This window comes from Cnephaeus nilssonii (assembly GCF_951640355.1).
Source record: "Cnephaeus nilssonii genome assembly, chromosome: 2".
Taxonomy (NCBI): Eukaryota; Metazoa; Chordata; class Mammalia; order Chiroptera; family Vespertilionidae; genus Cnephaeus; species Cnephaeus nilssonii.
Window position 1 is genome coordinate 37,999,185 of NC_137073.1, and position 19,734 is coordinate 38,018,918.

General features: G+C 38.5%; 1 protein-coding gene across 1 annotated transcript in view; it reads right to left on the reverse strand.

Moving 5' to 3' along the window:
• SLC12A2 (solute carrier family 12 member 2) overlaps positions 1-19,734 on the reverse strand; it is a 97,071-nt gene that overhangs the window by 45,295 nt on the left and 32,042 nt on the right. Inside the window, exons 5-9 of the mRNA XM_079795791.1 lie at positions 13,712-13,851; positions 11,912-12,022; positions 10,110-10,218; positions 4,873-5,000; positions 4,675-4,759 (exon numbers count right to left, since the gene is read on the reverse strand). Coding sequence (XP_079651917.1) covers positions 4,675-4,759; positions 4,873-5,000; positions 10,110-10,218; positions 11,912-12,022; positions 13,712-13,851 — 573 coding nt within the window. The remainder of the gene's footprint in view (positions 1-4,674; positions 4,760-4,872; positions 5,001-10,109; positions 10,219-11,911; positions 12,023-13,711; positions 13,852-19,734) is intronic.

Sequence of the window (19,734 nt, forward strand, 5' to 3'; positions counted from 1 at the left end):
AATATAGCTAATGTTTATATTCATTTCAAATTACATATACCCATAAAGAAATTATGATACTGACTGCATATAAACTTGCTTATATTAGCATACACTGCATTTACAGTTAAGATAGCTTTATGTGGAACAGAATTGGGAAAGCATCATTGTCCCCAATATTTTAGTGAAATGGAACCGAGAAGTATTTACACATATACACTTAACAAGCTTGTAAAATATAGTTGTTTATAAATGGTATATTAGGAAAACTATTCCCTGGCCTATTTGGTTAAGATGTCCTTAAGCAAATATAAAAACCTTGTGTTGAAAGAGTTCCACATGGCAGAGATATTTTCCTATACTTCAAATACTTGAAAATATATGGTATCTCAGGTTTGCGTAAAAATAACCTTTAGGGCAGAGTGAATGGATATAGATGAAACAAGATTAACCATGTACTAATAATTCTTGAAAACTTTTTTGAAGCTGGATAATAGTTATATTGGGCTCATTAGAAAACTCTCTCTACTTTTGTGCAAAATTGAAAACTCCCATAATAAAAATTGTAAATGTTTTCTTGAAGAAATTTATTATTTGAAATAACATGATGCATAGTAAGTAATAATTGTTCCTTAGACCTCATATATTTTTACTTTTGAAGCATTCTAACACTACTATCTGATCATATATAAGGCATTATAGCAAAAACTGAATAATAAAGGGAAGAATATTTTAATGACTAAACGACTACACATAGTTCTTTTCTTTCTTTCTTTTTTAAAGAGAAAGAGGATGGGAGAGGTAGAGAGCGAAAGATAGGCACCCTGACCGGGGACCAAACCCAAAACCTGGGCAAGTGCTGTGACCAGGAATTGAACCTGTGACCTTTTGATGCATGGGGCAACACTCAACCCACTGAGCCACACCAGCAAGAGCTATGCATTGTTCTTTATTCTTAAACTAGAAGCCCAATGCACGAAGATTCGTGTCAGAATGGGCCTTCCTTTCCCTGGCTGCCGGCATCGCCTTAGCTCTGGCCGGAGCTGCCTTTCCGCCTTGCTACGCTGCTCAGAGACCCAGAGCAGCCGGGGGCAGATGCAAATAAACCCGCCATCTTTGTTTAATTTGCATACTCACTCCTGATTGGCTGGTGGGTGTTGAGAAGGTATGGTCAATTAGCATGTTACTCTTTTATTAGGTAGGCTAGAGGCCCGGTGCACGAAATTCCTGCACTGGGGGGGGGGGGGGTTGTTCCTCAGCCCGGCCTGCACCCTCTCCAATCTGGGACCCCTCTGGTGGGATTGGGCCTAAATGGACAGTCGGACATCCCTCTCACAATCCAGGACTGCTGGCTCCCAACTGCTTGCCTGCCTTCCTGATTGCCCCTAACCACTTCTGCCTGCCAGCCTGATCACCCCCTAACCACTCTGCTGCCAGCCTCTTTGCCCCCAACTTCCCTCTTCTGCCAGCCTGGTCACCCCTAACTGCCCTCTCCTGCAGGGTTGATCACCTCCAACTGCCCTCCCTTGCAGGCCTGGTCCTTCTCAACTGCCCTCCCTTGCAGGCCGGGTGCCTCCCAACTGCCCTCTCCTGCTGGCCATCTTGTGTCCACATGGGGGCAGGATCTTTACCACATGGGGGCAGTTATATTGTGTGTTGCAGTGATGATCAATCTGCATATTACTCTTTTATTAGATAGGATAGAGGCCTGGTACAGGGGTGGGGGCCAGCTGGTTTGCCCTGAAGGGTGTCTCGGTTCAGGTGGGGGTTCCCTTGGGGCATGGGGCAGCCTGAGCGAGGGGCCTGTGGTGGTTTGCAGGCCGGCCACGCCCCCTGGCAACCCAAGCGGAGGCCCTGGTATCTGGAATTTATTTTCCTTCTACAATTGAAACTTTGTAGCCTGGAGCGGAGCCAAGCCTGGGGCTCCCTCCACAGCCGGCAGCCATTTCTGTTGGAGTTATAATTGAAACTTTGTTGCCTTAAGCGGGTGGGCCCGGCCAGGGTGTGCGGAAAGCTTTGCTTCCCCTGTTGCCGGCGGCAACCCTGGCCTGCTCTCTCAAGCTCCATCCTGCCGCCATTTGTTTGAATTTGTTTACTTTCTATAATTGAAACTTTGTAGCTTGAGTGGAGGCTTAGGCCTGGCAAGGGCAGGCGGAAAGCTTGGATTCCTCTGTTACCTAGGAAACCTTGCTCTCTGTGGCTGTAGCCATCTTGGTTTGGGTTAATTTGCATACTCGCTCTGACTGGATGGTGGGCGTGGCTTGTGGGTGTGTCAGAGGTATGGTCAATTTGCATATTTGTCTATTATTAGGTAGGACTAGAGGCCCACCCGGTGCACGAAATTCCTGCACGGTGGGGCGGTGTCCCTCAACCCAGCCTGCACCCTCTCCAATCTGGGACCCCTCAAGGGATGTCCAACTGCGCGTTTAGGCCCGATCCTACTAGGGAGTAATATCCTACTAGGATCGGGCCTAAACGTGGTTGGACATCCCTCTCATAATCCAGGACTGCTGGATCCCAACTGCTCGCCTGCCTGCCTGCCTGATTGCCCCTAACCGCTTCTGCCTGCCAGCCTGATCACCCTCTAACCACTCCCCTGTCAGCCTGATTGATGCCTAACTGCTCCCCTGCCAGCCTGATTGCCCCTAACTGCCCTCCCCTGCTCACCTGGTCACCCCTTACTGCCCTCCCCTGCAGGCCTGGTCCCCCTTAACTGCTCTCCACTGCAGGCCTGGTCCCCCCCAACTGCCCTCCCCTGCTGGCCTGATCGCCCACAACTGCCCTCCCTTGCAGGCCTGGTCCCTCCCAAATGCCCTCCCCTGCTGGCCATCTTGTGGTGGCCAACTTGTATCCACATGGGGGCAGCCATCTTTGACCACATGGGGCAGCCATCTTGTGTGTTGGAGTGATGGTCAATTTGCATATTACTCTTTTATTAGATAGGATTTCTTTATCTAACTTTCAGAGCAGTGTTTGAAAAACCATGTTTCCTTAAATGTACTTCTGAAACCATAGGGACTGAGGGGAGAACTGAACTTTGTCTATGCCTAAAGCAGTTATGCTTTTATGTGTTTTTTGTGTTTCATATTCCAAAATAAGTTTGGGGGGGGAAAGCTTCATTGCTTTGAACTAGTTACCCAATCACTGGTGTAGAGGCAATCTTTACTGGTTCAGCCACTGAAGACCAGGGAGAAAGGGCTATTCTATTGCTCCAAGGGCTAATGTAGGCAGAATAAAATGAGTATGTGGACCAGTAGTGTTAGAGGGTCAGAAACAAACAGAAAACACTTATCTGCTATAACAAATTAGTTTCCAATTTAAAATATAATCATTTGTTAAATTAAAACTAAATTTTCTTTAGCTTATGTATAGAATATACAGGAATGCTAGGTAGAAACTTTTAAGGAAACAAAAGATATTTTGGTAAGATTACAAATAGCATATAATTTATTTGTTTTTTAAAAATTAGATTTATCTATGGATTTTAAGGCTAAATGAAATCTAATTCCTTTTTTAAATTTTAGTTTAACCTGCTACAATAATACTGATTATTGGCTTTTCCAACTCTCATGAACTGATATTTCAATATTACATTTATAAAAATTAGCAGAAGGGTTTGTAAACAAAATTCTGTCAGGACTTCCCAAAAATGACTGAATGTACAGCAAAAATGAAATTTTCTTACTGAAATACTATGGAAACTTTAATCTATAGTCTATGAATTTAGAATTTGTGATTCTTTAAATTGGTATTAAAATAAGATTTATTTTTGCAATATGCTTAAAACATTTAACTATAAAACTTGAATTAGAGTTTATACATTAAAAGTAATGCTTACATTTCAAGGATATGTTTCCTGGGTAAAGTATACACTTTAATGGAAGTATAATAAATTTGAGACAATTCCTTTAATCACTGCATGCAAATTATATGTGTTAATAGTTATTTAATTTTTTTCTAGACTAGAATGTTTAGTTAAAGAACCTACTATTATAAATAGCCTTTAAAGACTTTATTTTAAAAACACACAAACCAAAACCCACTTTACTATGAAAGCAATTCTATAAAGCAAGCACCAGTTATCCTTAGTAGTGAAATCTCTAAGCTCCAATTCCATCATCTATTTTAGAGATTGGCTGACCACTTAAGTCCTTTCAAGTTCTAAAATGCTGTGAATCCATAAATGTAGTAAAATGGTTAAGTACCATTTTAATTCAATTTACTAAGATGGTAAGTTTTTTAATTCAATGTACTATGTACTGTTCATCAAAATCAGTTTTTATGGTAAAAAAAATGCTAGGCACTGCACTTAATCGTCTTGAAACAATCCTCATAAAGTGGGATTATGAGAAAATATTAAATAACCACCATAAACAAAAATATTCAAGAATGTGTAAAGATGAAAGTTAAATGCATTTACTTTTACATATAAATTATATTGTCTATAAACATATTTCTGAAATTTAAGAGTTTGCAGGTAAGATTTTATATATTTTCTAACTTAATATAATTAATTAAAATTCTGGAGGAGGAGCATTTGGTGGTTTAGAAAATGTCTAGATAAAATCACTTACTAGTTTACTTAAACTGTTTTTTAATTAAAATATGCAACACCATGTCTTTTGAATGAAATATTTCTGAATTTAAAAATAACTAAAATTTCTGAAACATATAAAGAAATGTAAAGCTATTTACCTACAGATACTGCAATTCCTACGTAAACCACCGTAGTGATTAAAATGGCTAAGAGTGTTCCTTTGGGTATGGCTGACTGAGGATCCTAGAAGACAAGAAGATTTTTTTTAAGTCTACCTTTAAAAATAAATATATGTATACCATTTTAAATATATAATCAATATAGTGCTTTTTACTATAAATCAATACAGTACTTACTGCAAGATCACCTGAGATATTTGCTCCAGCCAGAATACCAGTTGCAGCAGGAAAAAAGATGGCAAAGACAGAAAAAAAAGTCTCTTCCCCTCGAAAATCTGGTCCAAAGTTCTCATTAAATATTTCAGCTGTGGAGAACAAAACATTTTTGGTAATTAATAGATAGGAGATTAGACCATAATAATTTAGGTCAAGCGTAAGTGGTATGTATGATCCCTGACATTTCTTCAGTTCAAGTAACTGATAAACTCTTGAATATTTCCTAATTTACATATTTCTTCTTTTCTTATATGAGGGAACAGTGTACACCAAAATGATGATCTGACCTGGGACATTTCCTACTATTTTGTGTACCTTCATACTCAAGTTTTGAGCACCTCTAACTTGATTGTTATCGCTGGTCCAAATGTAAATCAAAGCGTGGATAAATCCCTCAATCTCAGACGTCAAAGAAATAAGAAAGAAGGTATGAAAGCAAAATAACATCATACTAATCTGGAACCTTTTTTTTTTTTTTTTTACATCCAACTTAAATACTATCTGTACAGCTTTCTCTATTTTGTAGTGGTAACTTTTTTGATTTTTGAGGCTATTTTTGGGTCTTCCAGATAATTTTAGTTTAAGCAAATTAGGTAAAGGTCCTTTCCATTTCAACAATGAAAGCTTCAACTAATCCTACTGTTTCCATCTATACTGATAGGTCCTGACACTAAACCAATTAACAGTCATTTATTTATCCATCCACCCATCCATGAGCATCAATGTGTCAGGTCCTATACTAAAGCCATCTAGTTATATCATGAAATAGAATAGCAAGAAACTAGACATTGTTCTTACCTTTATGGAATTTTAAAGAGTCCCAATAGGGAGCTACACAGTCAGTAAAGAAGCAAGTCATTACGATTAGCAGTAAATATACTGATGAAAACAGGATGTTGTGATAAAGAATGAGAGAATCTAACTCAGTGTGGTTACAGAAGGCTAAAGGATGTAACTAATGAAACAGTACTTAAAAAGATACTTTACTGAACAAGAATCAGCCAGGTGATGATTAGGGAAAATATTACACCAGGAATAAGAAATGACATGAAGGCCCAGAAGTAGGAAAAAGGCTTAGTTCTTTGAGGAATTAAAAGAATATAAAGCTCTTATCATAGCAATGTGGAGAATAAAATTAGGTTGGTAAAATCAGTGGGGTGAGACTATGCAAAATTTTAGTTTAGATTTTATCCTAACTATAATGAAAAGCCAAGGTAGGCTTAGAAACATGCAAATGACATGATGTTACTAAGGCTTGTGTGGATGCTGTGTGGATAAGGGACCGACAGCATCAACATCTGAAGCAGGAAGACCCACTAGGAGGTTACTCCAATGGTTCAATTTATGAGGGGAAAATAATATAGAAGAAGATTAGAAAGTAAAGGGGCAGGTAGGGAACATTGAAATCCTGGCGTCTTCCACATACCATACTCTAAAGTCTGAAAAGGATTAGGTAGGAGAGACAGCAAATAAGTAGTTATATATATCCAGAATTTAAAAAAGAAATCCAGGAATAAAAACATGTCGGAAAGCTAAGCTTTCCGCAAACCCTGGCAGGCCCAGGCCTCCACTCAAGGCTACAAAGTTTCAATTATAGAAGATAAATAAATAAATCCCAACAAAAATGGCGGCAATCATGGAGCTGGAGAGAGCAGGAGGCTTGAGTTGCCCCCAGCGATGATGGAGGAAGCCAAGCTTTCTGCAGCCCTGGCCTACCTTGGCCTTTGCTTAAGGCTACAAAGTTTCAATTATAGAAGATAAATAAGTCCCAGATCCCAGGGCCTCCACTTGGGTCGCTGGGGGGCGTAGCCGACCAGCAAACCACCACAGGCCCCTCGCTCAGGCCACCCCACACCCCAAGGGAACCCCCACCCTGATCTGGGACACCCTTCAGGGCAAACCAGCCGGCCCCCACCCATGCACCAGGCCTCTATACTATCTAATAAAAGAGTAATATGCAAATTGACCATCACTCAAACACACAAGATGGTTGCCCCCATGTGGTCAAAGATCCTACCCCCATGTGGACACAAGATGGCCGCCACAAGATGGCGAGCAGGGGAGGGCAGTTGGGAGGGACCAGGCCTGCAGGGGAGGGCAATTAGGGGCAATCAGGCTGGCAGGGGAGCAGTTAGGCATCAATCAGGCTGACAGGGGAGTGGTTAGGGGGTGATCAGGCTGGCAGGCAGAAGCAGTTAGGGGCAATCAGGAAGGCAGGCAGGTGAGCAGTTGGGAGCCAGCAGTCCTGGATTGTGAGAGGGATGTCCGACTTCCCATTTAGGCCCAATCCTACTGGGATCGGGCCTAAATGGGAAGTCGGACATCCATCCAGGGGTCCCATATTGGAGAGGGTGCAGACTGGGCTAAGGGACACACACCCCCATGCACGAATTTCATGCACCAGGCCTCTAGTATTAGATATTAGCATTGTGCCAAAGTTAAACTTCTTGAATTGTCCTTTTCCTTAGAAGATACATGCTTAAGTACAATGTTTAGAGGTAAGTCATGATTTCTGCAACTTCTCTTAAAAGTTTTAGCCATCATAGTAATAATAAGTAGATACATATGAAATAATAAAACAAATGTGGCAAAAAGAAAATATAAAACCATTCATCATTAGTGAATCTAGGTGAAGGATATAAAGAATTTATTGTATCAATTTTCCAAGTTCTCTGTAAGTTTGACATTATTCTGGAATAAGAAATAAGTGAGAAGGTATGGGCGTGAGAACTTCGTCTATGAAAGGGAACTGGGAAATGAGGTGGTAACTGGAGGAGAATAAAAGACAAGTCATAGCATTTCAAGGGTGAGAATTACTAGAGCAAGTTCATAAGCTTATATAGAGGTGAGAATTTTGATACAAGGAAGTGAGAGTCTATTATGAAAGGATAAATGCCTTTGAGAAAGTAAAATAGGATCCAGAATAGAGCAGAGGCACTGGAGAGATACTTCTCATGTCAGAAAGAAAAAAGAGCATAAATGAATCCCCCTATTAGGTAGTCATTTGAACTGACAAGTTTATCAGTTTAACCTGTTTACTGCCAAAACCACCTTAGTATAATAAGAGGAGAACCAAGCAGTATCAACCACCAAAAAAGAAGTCACATTCCAAAATATATTTAGATTTATCTCAGACTGAAATAGGCCCAGATGTGCTATTTAAATATAATATAAATTATTATTTATTCTAGCTAACTATGTGATACTTTTATAAGTGGCCAAATTTCTGGGGAAAAAAAAAAGGAAATGAAAAATGTGGCCCAGCAAATATATTTAAAGCAATTAAAGTCATAAACAGAAATATAATAATTATTAGGAATATTTTAAGTAATCATTCACTATAACTTTTAATACTTCCTTTAGAAATAAAAGTGACAAAAACTAATGTTCAGAAACATGTACAATATAAAAAGTAAAAGTAATTCATAATTGGATAATTTATGAGAACATAAAGTACAGAAAATTACCCTACCTAACTGATGTTACAAACTTTTACTCCTGGAATGCTTAGTAGACACCTCTTCCCCCAACCCAGGAAATCAGGAATTTAAAGCCCAGGTTAGAAGGTGGCAAGAGCACTAGTAATTAGAGCAAAAATCACACTATCAACCCAAGACTAGTAGGCACAAATAATAGGCAAGGTCCTTGGTTAAGGTTAAGTACCTTGAAACAATTCATATCAGAAAAATGCCCAGCCAACTAAGCCAGAGTCTGATATAGACCAAACCAGTTTTATTCACATACTGGAGGCCCAGTGCATGAAAATACATGCAATGGAGGGGATCCCTCAGTCCGGCCTGCCCCCTCTCACAGTCCAAGAGCCCTCAGGGGCAGGAGGCAGCCTGCTAATCAGGGGAAGGCAACGCCCCATCACACCTCTGCTGCTGCCACTGCCCACAATGCAAGCCTCGGGCGGCCCTGAGCGGCTGGGTAGCTGCCATCGGAGGCTTGCCTGTGCCTCGGGCTGGCCCTGGGCGGCTGGGGGGCTGAGGGGACTGGGGGACTCTGGAGACAGGCAGGCCTGGCGTGCCCCGTGCCTGCCACCCCGGCGGGGCTGAGGGGACTGGGCGCCTCCATTTTTGAGGGCGTTGCAATTAGCATATTCCCTCCTTATTGGCTGTGGGTGCCGCTATCTTTGTGAGGGCGTGATGATCAATTAGCATATCCCCCTTTTTATTAGATAGGATGATCCAAGGATTATATGTTGTTATCAGTCAGCAATAAGATTCAAGAGAACCTGGCCTTTTCCTCTAGGGCTTTGTCAACTGCAGACAGACAGACCTGTCACTTTAAGTAGTAAGCCTCTCTGATGCTATTGCAACTATCCTTTCCCACTTTTATTTTATTTTGTGCAGATAGGTTCAGGATTGCTCATTTAAGTGGGGAGAAGAGAGGGACTGGGGTAGGGAGAAAGGGTGGGGGCTGGGAGATACAGATAGACCCTTTAGGAAATAATAACAAGTAAATTTCACCAGTAGTGACAATTAGATGTGGAATGAAAAGGGTTATAGGAGACAAAAACTGGAAAATTCTCACACATTTAATAATGCAGCCCAGACATTGTGGCTCAGTGGTTGAACATTGACCTATGAACCAGTATGATTCCTGGTCAGGGCACATGCCTGGATTGCGGGCTCGATCCCCAGTGTGGGGCATGCAGGAGGCAGCTGATCAATGATTCTCTCTCATCATTGATGTTTCTATTTCTCTCCCCCTCTCTCTTCCTTTCTGAAATCAATAAAAATATATTTAAAAATAATAATGCAAACTATAGAAAAACTTAAAAACTGCAGTTACACAGAAACTAATATTTCTAGTTACTTTCAGTAGAAATATTACTCATCAGACATTTTTAGACTGTTGTGCTAAATGAAAAAGTCAACATCAGAACAAAAGTTACCTTTCACTTATAAATTCCTAAAATTAGTAGAGAACTAAAGCACCTTTTTTCAGTAGCATTGATTTTTTTTCACATTCTATTACCTTTTGTTGCTAATAATGAAAAAGAAAGATACAAATAAAAATGATTTTTTAACTCCAATTGTAACATACATAAAGTATACAAAACTAAATTGAATTGCCAGTAAGTCACTATACCAAACTCAATTACTTTACAAATATCTAAAATGTACTAAATTTATTTACTAATAGAATGGTATAATATACACCTTTAAAAATATTCTAGCTTTTTTACTTACTTTTATAACCAAAGAAACCTTTGGGTTTCTTGCTCTCCAATGGGATAAATGTTCCTATGACGAAATCAGCAATAGCAAGTAGGAGAATCACCAAAAGAACAATCTGAGCCTGAAATTTTAAACATTAAAAATAAAAATAAAATCTCTTATGTTGTTCATTAAGTTCCACAAGAATACAACTTCCATGGGGGAAAGGATTTCTGTCTTGTTTCCTTGGAGCATCAAACAATGCCAAGCATAGGGTAGGCACTCCATTAAAAAAAATGATGGCAAAAGTAGAATGATGCCATATATTTTGAATTGAATTAATGATGCACATGCTTTCCCACAAATCATAAAACACTATAAATTCCAAAACACCGTAGGCTTTTCATTCTGTGCATCATTCTTTCCTGTCCCCTCCACCATACAGTACAATATATTTGCTAAAAACCCAGGTTTTATACCAAGTCCAAACACAGTGTTGAATGTGTGACAGCTATATGAAAATAAGGGAAAGTATAAAAAGAAGACAACACCCAGGAGGGGAATTCAAGTAGCAGTGGGACTGGAAGAAAGAAATAATCCATGCAAACTACCATCTCTCCTCTTTTACTTTTTTTGTTTTGTTTTATTGGATATAACAGATACATAACACATATATAACAATACATTAGTTTCAGGTGTATAACATAATGATCTGATATTTTTATATATTGCAAAATGATCACTATAAGAAGTTCCATCACTATATAAATTTTTTTTCAGTGATGAGACCTTTTAATATATACTCTTTTTAACAACTGTCAAGTATACAATACAGTGTTATTAACTATTGTCATCATGGCTGAACATTACATTTATGACTTATTTTTCACTGCAAATCTGTACCTTTTGACCCCCTTCATCCATTTTGCCCACCCCACATCTCCTCCTCCTCTCTTAACCTCCCAATAAAACTGGGCAGATACTCATGAAAAACTGTGTCATCTGTGGGAATAAGGACCACTTATATTGCTGTATGAAATTCTTTTTAGTAAAGTCAATTTGTTAAATCTATAAGTAAATGATTCAATTTTATAGTAATGACTTATCTACCAGGGAAAAATTATTCTTTCAGACTTTGCTAATTTTTGATCTGATAAATATGATCATAGCTCACATACAATACAAATATGTGATTTTATACAATCTATAAACACAAAGAAACCTGAAGTGACTTTGAGTTGCTCAGTAGCATTTTTGTACATATGCATCATTCAGGAAACAAGAGCTACAATATGGCATATTCTCTCTAAGATAGAAATATATGTATTTGGGTGCCCTGCCTATATATTAATATGTGAATTCAGCAATTTTCCCCGGAAACAATGGTACCTGTTTGGGTAGTCATGATTTCTGACATTTCAAAAGCTAGGAGCGCTAACCCCTAATGGCACTAACTTGAAGTTTACTGCCCCTGTGTTTATTTTTGAAATTGAACTTTTAAATAAATTACAAAGCCAGCAGTTTAATTTGGGCTACCTAACTCACCTGAGCATCTCTATATTAGTGTAAGTCATAGAATAGGGCCTGGAGGGAAGGTAGGAAGTAAAACATTTTAAAAATACTGTATTTAACTAGATCCTAGACTAATTGCTATCTTCAAATATCCCGTCTTGTCAATTAGAAAATAACCCTATACATAAATTTCCCTGAAAAAGGCCACTTAGGAACTTTTAAAATCTAAAAATGTTACCACATTTTATCGCATTCTTAAAATAAAAGCTATAAAAGTTCATATATTAAATATTTACTGATATTCCAGTAATATCATTACTTACTTTTGCTTCCCACTCCATTCCAGCTACTGAGATGCCTAAAAGGATCACCACAGTAATGGCTCCAATAATTCGGATATCATTGAGTTCATCTATCATAAGAATAGAATGTTCCTAGAAAAAGAAAATTATAAATAAGCAGTATTAGTTTTTAGATAGTCTTTATTTTGAAACATTTTAGAGATATCACAGTGCCTTACATGTAGAAGATGAATAAATGCCTATTTAACAAATGAATAGGGAATCCAATGAAAAATATATTTACTATTGATGTCATTCAAGTATATGACATCAATAATATCAAATTAATAATGCTATATTTAATCAGATGTGGTATATCAAAAAGGGAATTGCTGACAAGTAAATAAAAATCATATAACTAGTTCTAATAGAATGTTCTTAAGTTACATAGCAGAAATATTTTGCATTCATTTCGATTAGTGAAGTCATGCTTTTAGTCTTTTAGTTTGCATAAAAGGTGGTGAATATACTTTCATGCAGTAGTCCAAAATACACTGTCCCTATTCTATAAGCAAAAAAGTATTTGTGGTTGAGTATCAATGAAATTAGTATACTAAATTAAACAATGAAAGAACATGAACTCTTATTGATTATATTGCTTGCTTACTTACAGCCCTACCTTTCATTCATCCTTTTAGCCTACATGGATGAGGGCAATGCCAATGTAAATGTCAGTGTTTTCAGATTTTACATGTCATAATGTACCACATACTACTGCAGAAAAAGAGTTACAACAGCCTGACATGAATAACTATGTCAGTTGAGGTTCCTATCATTTAACAATATTGAATCCTATTTCTCTTCTACTGCTTTAAATCGACACATCCTAATGACTCTTTTTCCAAACAAGTTCTCTTCTAAACTTCAGAGCAGTGTATCAACTACTTTCTGGCCAGCTTTACTTAGATACACCTCTGGTTCCTCAAATTAGACACCTAAAACTAAATTGTCCTATATTCTCTATCTCAAGTGAATGGTATTACATTCTATCTAAATCCCCAACTCAGAAATTTGTGTATAAACTTGAAATCCTTCTTTCTCTTTAATCTCCCTTATCCCATTAATCATCAATTGACTTATTCAACATTATTTAAATCTGTCAAATTCACCCACATCTCCCCAGCCCCACTCATCATTGTTTTAATATAAGCCACATCTCTTCTTCCAGGGTAACTACAACAACCTTTTAAATAGTCTCAATGTCCCATTGTGATCACTCAATCCAATCTCTACCCCATGATCAGATATTTCTTTAGGTCACGTCATGATAATCTGATCATGTCATGGTCCCCCAGTCCAATCTAGATAAGCTCTATTTTAATAGCAAACAAGACCCTTCCTGACTTGATACTTTTTTCCTTTCTCTAGTCTTAAATCTCTTGCCACTTAGTACTCCAGTCATACAGAAATATAGTGTATGTGTTTTTTAACCCACCATACTCCACCCTTCCAGGTGTTTCCTTTTCTTCACTGTTCCCCCCATTCCACATGCCCCCTCTCCTATCTGCCTGCTGAAGCCTAGACTCCCTTCCTTGACACTCCTCTGCCACCCCATTTCTGGATGGTAAGTCAAGTGATCCTCCTTTGTGTTGCCAAGGTCTCTACAGTTACCCACTTCTGACATTCTATAATGATTTTCCTCTTTGTCTACCTCACACACTGAACTTCTTGAAGGATGAGTTTTGTGTTCATCATTGCTTTCCTAGCATCTAATATGGAGAGTGGCACATAAACCCTCAATAAAGATTTGGGAAACAAATGACTAGAAGAAAGGTGAATTACCTTAAGCAACTCCACCACAGTTTCTGCAAATCCAACCACATACATAGCAACTGCAACAGCATTGGCAAAAGCGAATATCAGGCCAATTGCACCACCAAATTCTGGCCCTAGACTTCTAGATATTAAATAATATGCACCTCCTAAAGAAAAGGAGAAAAAAGAATAGTACTAAAGTTAGTATTCTAAATGTCCTCCTCCAGTGAGGGGAGGGGTGTGTGTGTGTGAGTGCAGCTAGAAGGATTCAATGTGGGGGGAGGGGGGAAGGACATTTGTAATACTTTCAACAATAAAGATGAAAAAAATTGTCCTCCTCTATAATCAGCTGAAGGCCTGAATAGAACAAAGACAGACATTCCCCAAGGAAGAAGGAATTCTGCAGCAGATAATCTTCAGACTTGGAACTACACCATCAGCTCTTCTCTGGGCCTACAGACTGCAAACCCACTCTGCAGGTTTTGGACTTCCCAGCCTCTATAATCATGGGAATTACTTCCTTCAAATAAATCTTCACACACACACACCCTGTTGGTTCTGTTTCTCTGAAGAATGCTAATACAGACATGTTACAAAGTAAATATATAAAAATCCACCATTTTCCCATGTACTAGCAATGAACAATTAGAAACTGAAATTTTTAAAAGTAAGCTACCTACAATAGTACTCAAAGACAGGAAATACTTAAGTCTAAATCTAAAAAATAATTGCAAGATCTGTGTACTGACAGCTTAAACCCAAAGAAGAACTAAATAGAGACACCATGATTATGGAGTGGAAGACATAGTTAAGATGTTTATTCTCTCCAAATTCATCTCCAGATTCAACACAATTCCCATCAAAATTCCACCAGGATATTTCACAGAAATTGGCAAGGTAATTCTAAAATTTTTAATGAAAAGGTAGAACAGCCAAAACAATTTTGGAAAAATAACACAGTTGGAAGACTCACGCAACCTTCTCAAGAATTACTATAAAGCTACAGTACCATGACAGCATGATACTGGATTGAGGATAGATCTATAGATAATGGACCAGCATAGATTCCAGAAATAGAATCACGCATGTAGGGTCAATTAATCTCCCCCAGCTTTAATAATATATAATTGACATATAACATTGTTTAAGATGTACAATGTGATGATTTGATATGCATAAACACTGCAAAATGTTTACCAAAATAAGGTTAACATATTCTTCACTTCACACAATTACTTTTATTATTGTTAAAAGAACATTTAAGATTTACTCTTAACAACTTACAAGTATACATCAGTATCGTTTACTATAGTCTCTATACTTCCTATTAGATTCCCAGAATTTATTCTTCTTATAAATGGAAGTCTGAACACTTTGACCAACATTTTATCATTTCTCTTACCCCATAGCCCCTGTTAACCACTTTTCTACTCTCCGTTTCTATGAGTTCAGCTTTTTTGGATTCTGCATATAAGTGAGATTATACGGTATTTGTCTTTCTCTGACTTATTTCACTTAGCATAATACCCTCCAGTTTCATCCATGCTGTTGCAAATGGCAAAATCTTCTTTTTCATGGCTGAATAATAGTTCTCGGGTGTGTGTGAGTGTACATATATCACATTTTCTTCATCCATCCATCCATCCATGAACACTTAGGTTGTTTCCATGTCTTGCCTATTATGAATAATGCTGCAATGAATATAGAGGTGCAAACATCTCTACCAAATAATAATTTTATTTCCTTCTAATAAATACCCGGAAGTGGGATTGTTGGATCACATGGTAGTTCTGTTTTTTTGAGGTACCTCCATACTGTTTTCCATTGTGGCTATACCAATTTACATTCCCAACAATGCAGAAGGGTTCTGTTTTCCCCACATCTTCACCAGCTTTTATTATCTAGTCTTGTTTATAATTGCCACTCTAACTCATTGTGGTTTTGATTTGCATCCCTCTGATGATTAGTCATGTTGAACACCTTTTCATTAACTTGCTGTCTTCTTTGGGAAAATGTCTATTCAAGTGTTCTGCCCACTTTTTAATCAGATTGTTTATTTTTTTTGCTATTGAGTTATATTAGCCCCTTATCTATTTTGGATATTAGCCCTTTATCAGATAAGTGATTTGCAATTATTTTTTCCCATTTTTTTAGTTGTCTTTTCATTTTGTTGTTTCTTTTGCTGCGCCAAAGCTTTTTAGTTTGATGTAGTCCCATTTGTCAATTTTTGCTTTGTGTGTGTGTGTGTGTGTGTGTGTGTGTGTGTGTGTGTGTGTGTGTGTTTGTTTTTTCTTTAATCCTCACCAGAGGATATTTTTCCATTGATCTTTAGAGAGAGTGGAAGAGAAAGGGAAAGACAGAGAGAAATATCCGATGTGAAACACATTGATGCTTTTTTGTTCTTATGCTTTTGATGTCATATTAAAAAAAAAAAATTCACTATCAACACCAATGGCAAGGAGCTTTTTCCTTGTGTTTTCTGGGAATTTTACAGTTTCAGGGCTTACATTTAAGCCCTTAATACTCGTTGAGCTAATTTTTATGAGTGGTGTAAGAAAAGGGTCCATTTTAATTCTTTCACCTGTGAATATCCAATTTTCCTAATACCTAGCTTTGTTCTTTTTCAAGATTGCTTTGACTATTCGGGGTCTTTTGTGGTTCCATATTAATTTTAGTATACTTTTTTCTATTTCTGTGAAAAATGTCATTGAAATTTTGATAGGAATTGCATTCAATCTATAGATGGCTTTGGATAACTAGGGTTGATTAACTTTTTACGAAAGTGCTAAAGCAATGAAATAGAAAAGAGATAATCTTTTAACAAATTGTGCTAGAGTAACTGGATATCCACATGCCTCTTGATGGGCTTGATTCCTATTTTGTACCATATACAAACATTTACTAAAAATGATGAGAGATCTACCTGAAAACCTAAAGTTATAAAACTTCTAAAAAAAAATCTTCGGGACCTTTGATGAGGCAGGATTTCTTATATACCACACCAAAAAGGTAATCCTACAAAGAAATAAGAAGTAATAAATTAGATGTAATCAAAACTAAGACTGCTCGCCCTAGCCAGTATGGCCAAGGACTGAAGGGTCACAGGTTCAATTCCCATGAAGGGCACGTACCTCGTCGCAGGCTCGATCCCGGCCTTAGTCAGGGTGCATGTGGGAGGCAACCAAATCGATGTCTCTCTCTCACAATGATGTATCTCTCTCTCTCCCCCTCTCTTTCACTTTCTCTAAAAAATCAATGGAAAAATACCCTCAGTTGAGGATTAACAACAATAACAAAAAGCTAAGACTACTCTTCGAATGATGCCTTTAAGGGAATGAAAATACCAGAATTTACACTTTCATCTTATAAAAAGCTGTGGTTGTCCCCTACTTCATAAGTGAGTGAGTCCATATCACAGACTAAGGACGGGAGACCCTGGTCTGTGAATCTAGGAAATGCTGGCCTGAGTGAAGGTGGCTGCTGGCCAGGACCACCTACATCACAGAACCTGTTCCCCATAGCCCAAGTAAATTCTGTCAAATCCAAACTCTTAAGAAGACTGACAAGATCTGCAGAACAGGAAAGAGCTCTGGGCTCCCAGCCGGCTGCAATAATCTGTAGGACATAACTGTCTGTTAAGGCAGGACTGTGCCAGAGATGAAGGTAAGGTGTGATACTGTTCTTACTCTGTGGAGACAGAGAACTGAGGAGATGATTCATTAATCTGCTGCCAGTAACTTTAAGCAGTATCCCCGAAAAATCATCACTAAAATCTAATCAAGCCTGAAATCTTTAAGCCTCTTTTATTTTCTAAGTTTTGACTTTTTTTTTCAGAAACACTGAATGTTTCCATATTATTTTTATCCTAGGCTTCATAATTGAACATTATTACATGTTTACAAGCAGTTCATTTTTTAAAAAATGACTTCCGCTGCTGATACAAGGGAAAAAAAGGTTTCTAGCACTTTCTGTCTGGGAAATCAACCTACATTTTTCTAGATTAGTATCTGTTTAATCTCTAAAAGATGTTGATAAAGCCAATTTAAGGTTACTTAGTAATATTAAATCTCTCCTGTGGCAAAAAGCACATAACATTAGGAAAAGTACACATTTCACATACTTTCACAGGACTGGAAACACATACCTTACAAAACAAGGATAAAATATTATTCAATATAAAATATAGGTAAATGTCATAACTTAAGAATCAAGATAAATAAAAATAAACTATCAAGTACTACCTCAATAGTTCTATTAATAAGATAACTACACAAGTTTAAAAAGGAACTCTTCAAATTGAAATTACTAAACAGAACAACTGCAAACTTTAAGCAAAATTTTAAATATTTCTCTATTAATTCCCTTATTAACAACTTTAAGTTCATAGGAAATTAAGATGGGTCTCAGTAAACCAAAATAAATCAATAAAAAATGATTCCTGTTAGGGGTCTCTAGACATCATCATTCCCATAGAATCCCTCCATTTCTCCTATCTAAGCCTTTGGCACCTTGATCCTCTGCACAGTTCTGGTTCTATTACTCTCCTTTCTGTGCAGACCTTTCAATAAGGAAGAAGTCTAAATTAAGTCCTCAGTGGCTGAGCTAGAAGAGATCCAATCCAGCACTTTGGTCCTACCCTACTAAAACATAAAATGGTTTATTGTTAAGAACAACAAACAAAGTCACACTCTTAAAGTTTGTTCTCAATCATAACTCCCTATCTCTTTTGCTCCTTGGAAAATTTTGAATTAAAATTTCTTGTTCCAGGGAGATTGCCAGTGTGGAATTTGCTGTTAGTGTGTGTGTGTGTGTGTGTGTGTATATATATAAGTGTAATATGCAAATAGACCGGACAGCAGTCGCTATGACACACACTGACTACCAGAGGGCAGACGCTCAACACATGAGTTGCCCCCAGCCCTCTCGGTCCCTCCCCCTGGCCAGCAGGCTCCGATCGCCCAATGGTGGAACGGGGAACCGGATGGGTGGTGGCAGATATGGGCTGCACCAGGCCAAGGCAGGTGCAAGCGAGCAGGGCCCCAATCGCCCCGCTGGTCACCCCACACACACAGGGTGACCGGGGGGGGGGGGCAGGGGGCAGGGCCAGCAAGCGGGCAGGAACGGCCAATCTCTCGGTCCCTCCCCTCAGTCAGCAGGCTCTGATCACCCAATCGGGAACTGGGAACCGGGGGTGGGTGGCAGTGGACGCTGTCAGCACTAGGCCAAGGCGGGTGCAAGCAAGTGTGGCCCCGATCGCCTCGCCAGTTGCCCCACGGGTGGCAGGGGGCAGGGCCGGCAAGTGGGCGGGAATGGCCAACCTTTTCGTCCTTCTCCCTGGCCAGCAGGCTCCGATCGCCCGACAGGGAATGGGATGGGGAGGTGGCTGTGGGGGGTAGGGCTGGCTGCTGGGGAAGATCAGCACTGATTGCAGGCCAGGCCTAGGGACCATACCCGTGGACAAATTTTATGTGCTGGGCCTCTAGTCATTTAATAAATCCCTTGCTCCCCTGCATGCATATTCTACAAAATGATTCCTGAAGCTGCAGGCATGATACATTTCAGATTCAATTTGTTGGGAAACAATACTTCACAGGTACTCCTACTGAGTAAAGGGTTTACAAAGTTGGAATCTTCTAATTCTCTTTCCTTCTTCACTTATGTAAATTATATAAAGAAAAAATCATTTATTAATTTATTGGTTACGTTGAGTTCAAAGAAACTTTCATTTATGAAAGCTTTATTCAACATTTATCTTTATCAATTTCATAGCATTCTTCAAAGGTGAAAAATAGGATTTTTTGTTGTATCTGTGATCTCATGGATTTTAGATGTTCTCATCCAAATCAGTTATTAGTAGTAGTAGTATTGCTGTTCAAACTAAAAAAACTTCAGTCAGTATTAGCTTCTTCAAGCTGGGTCCTTATGACGTGAAATTAGTAGTTTTTGTTACCTTCTTTACTTTCCGATGTGAATGATGTCTAGACTCCTATAGTGCATTTCCTGCCCAGATCTGCAACCAAGGTTCCCTTTAATAGAAATACACAATGTGG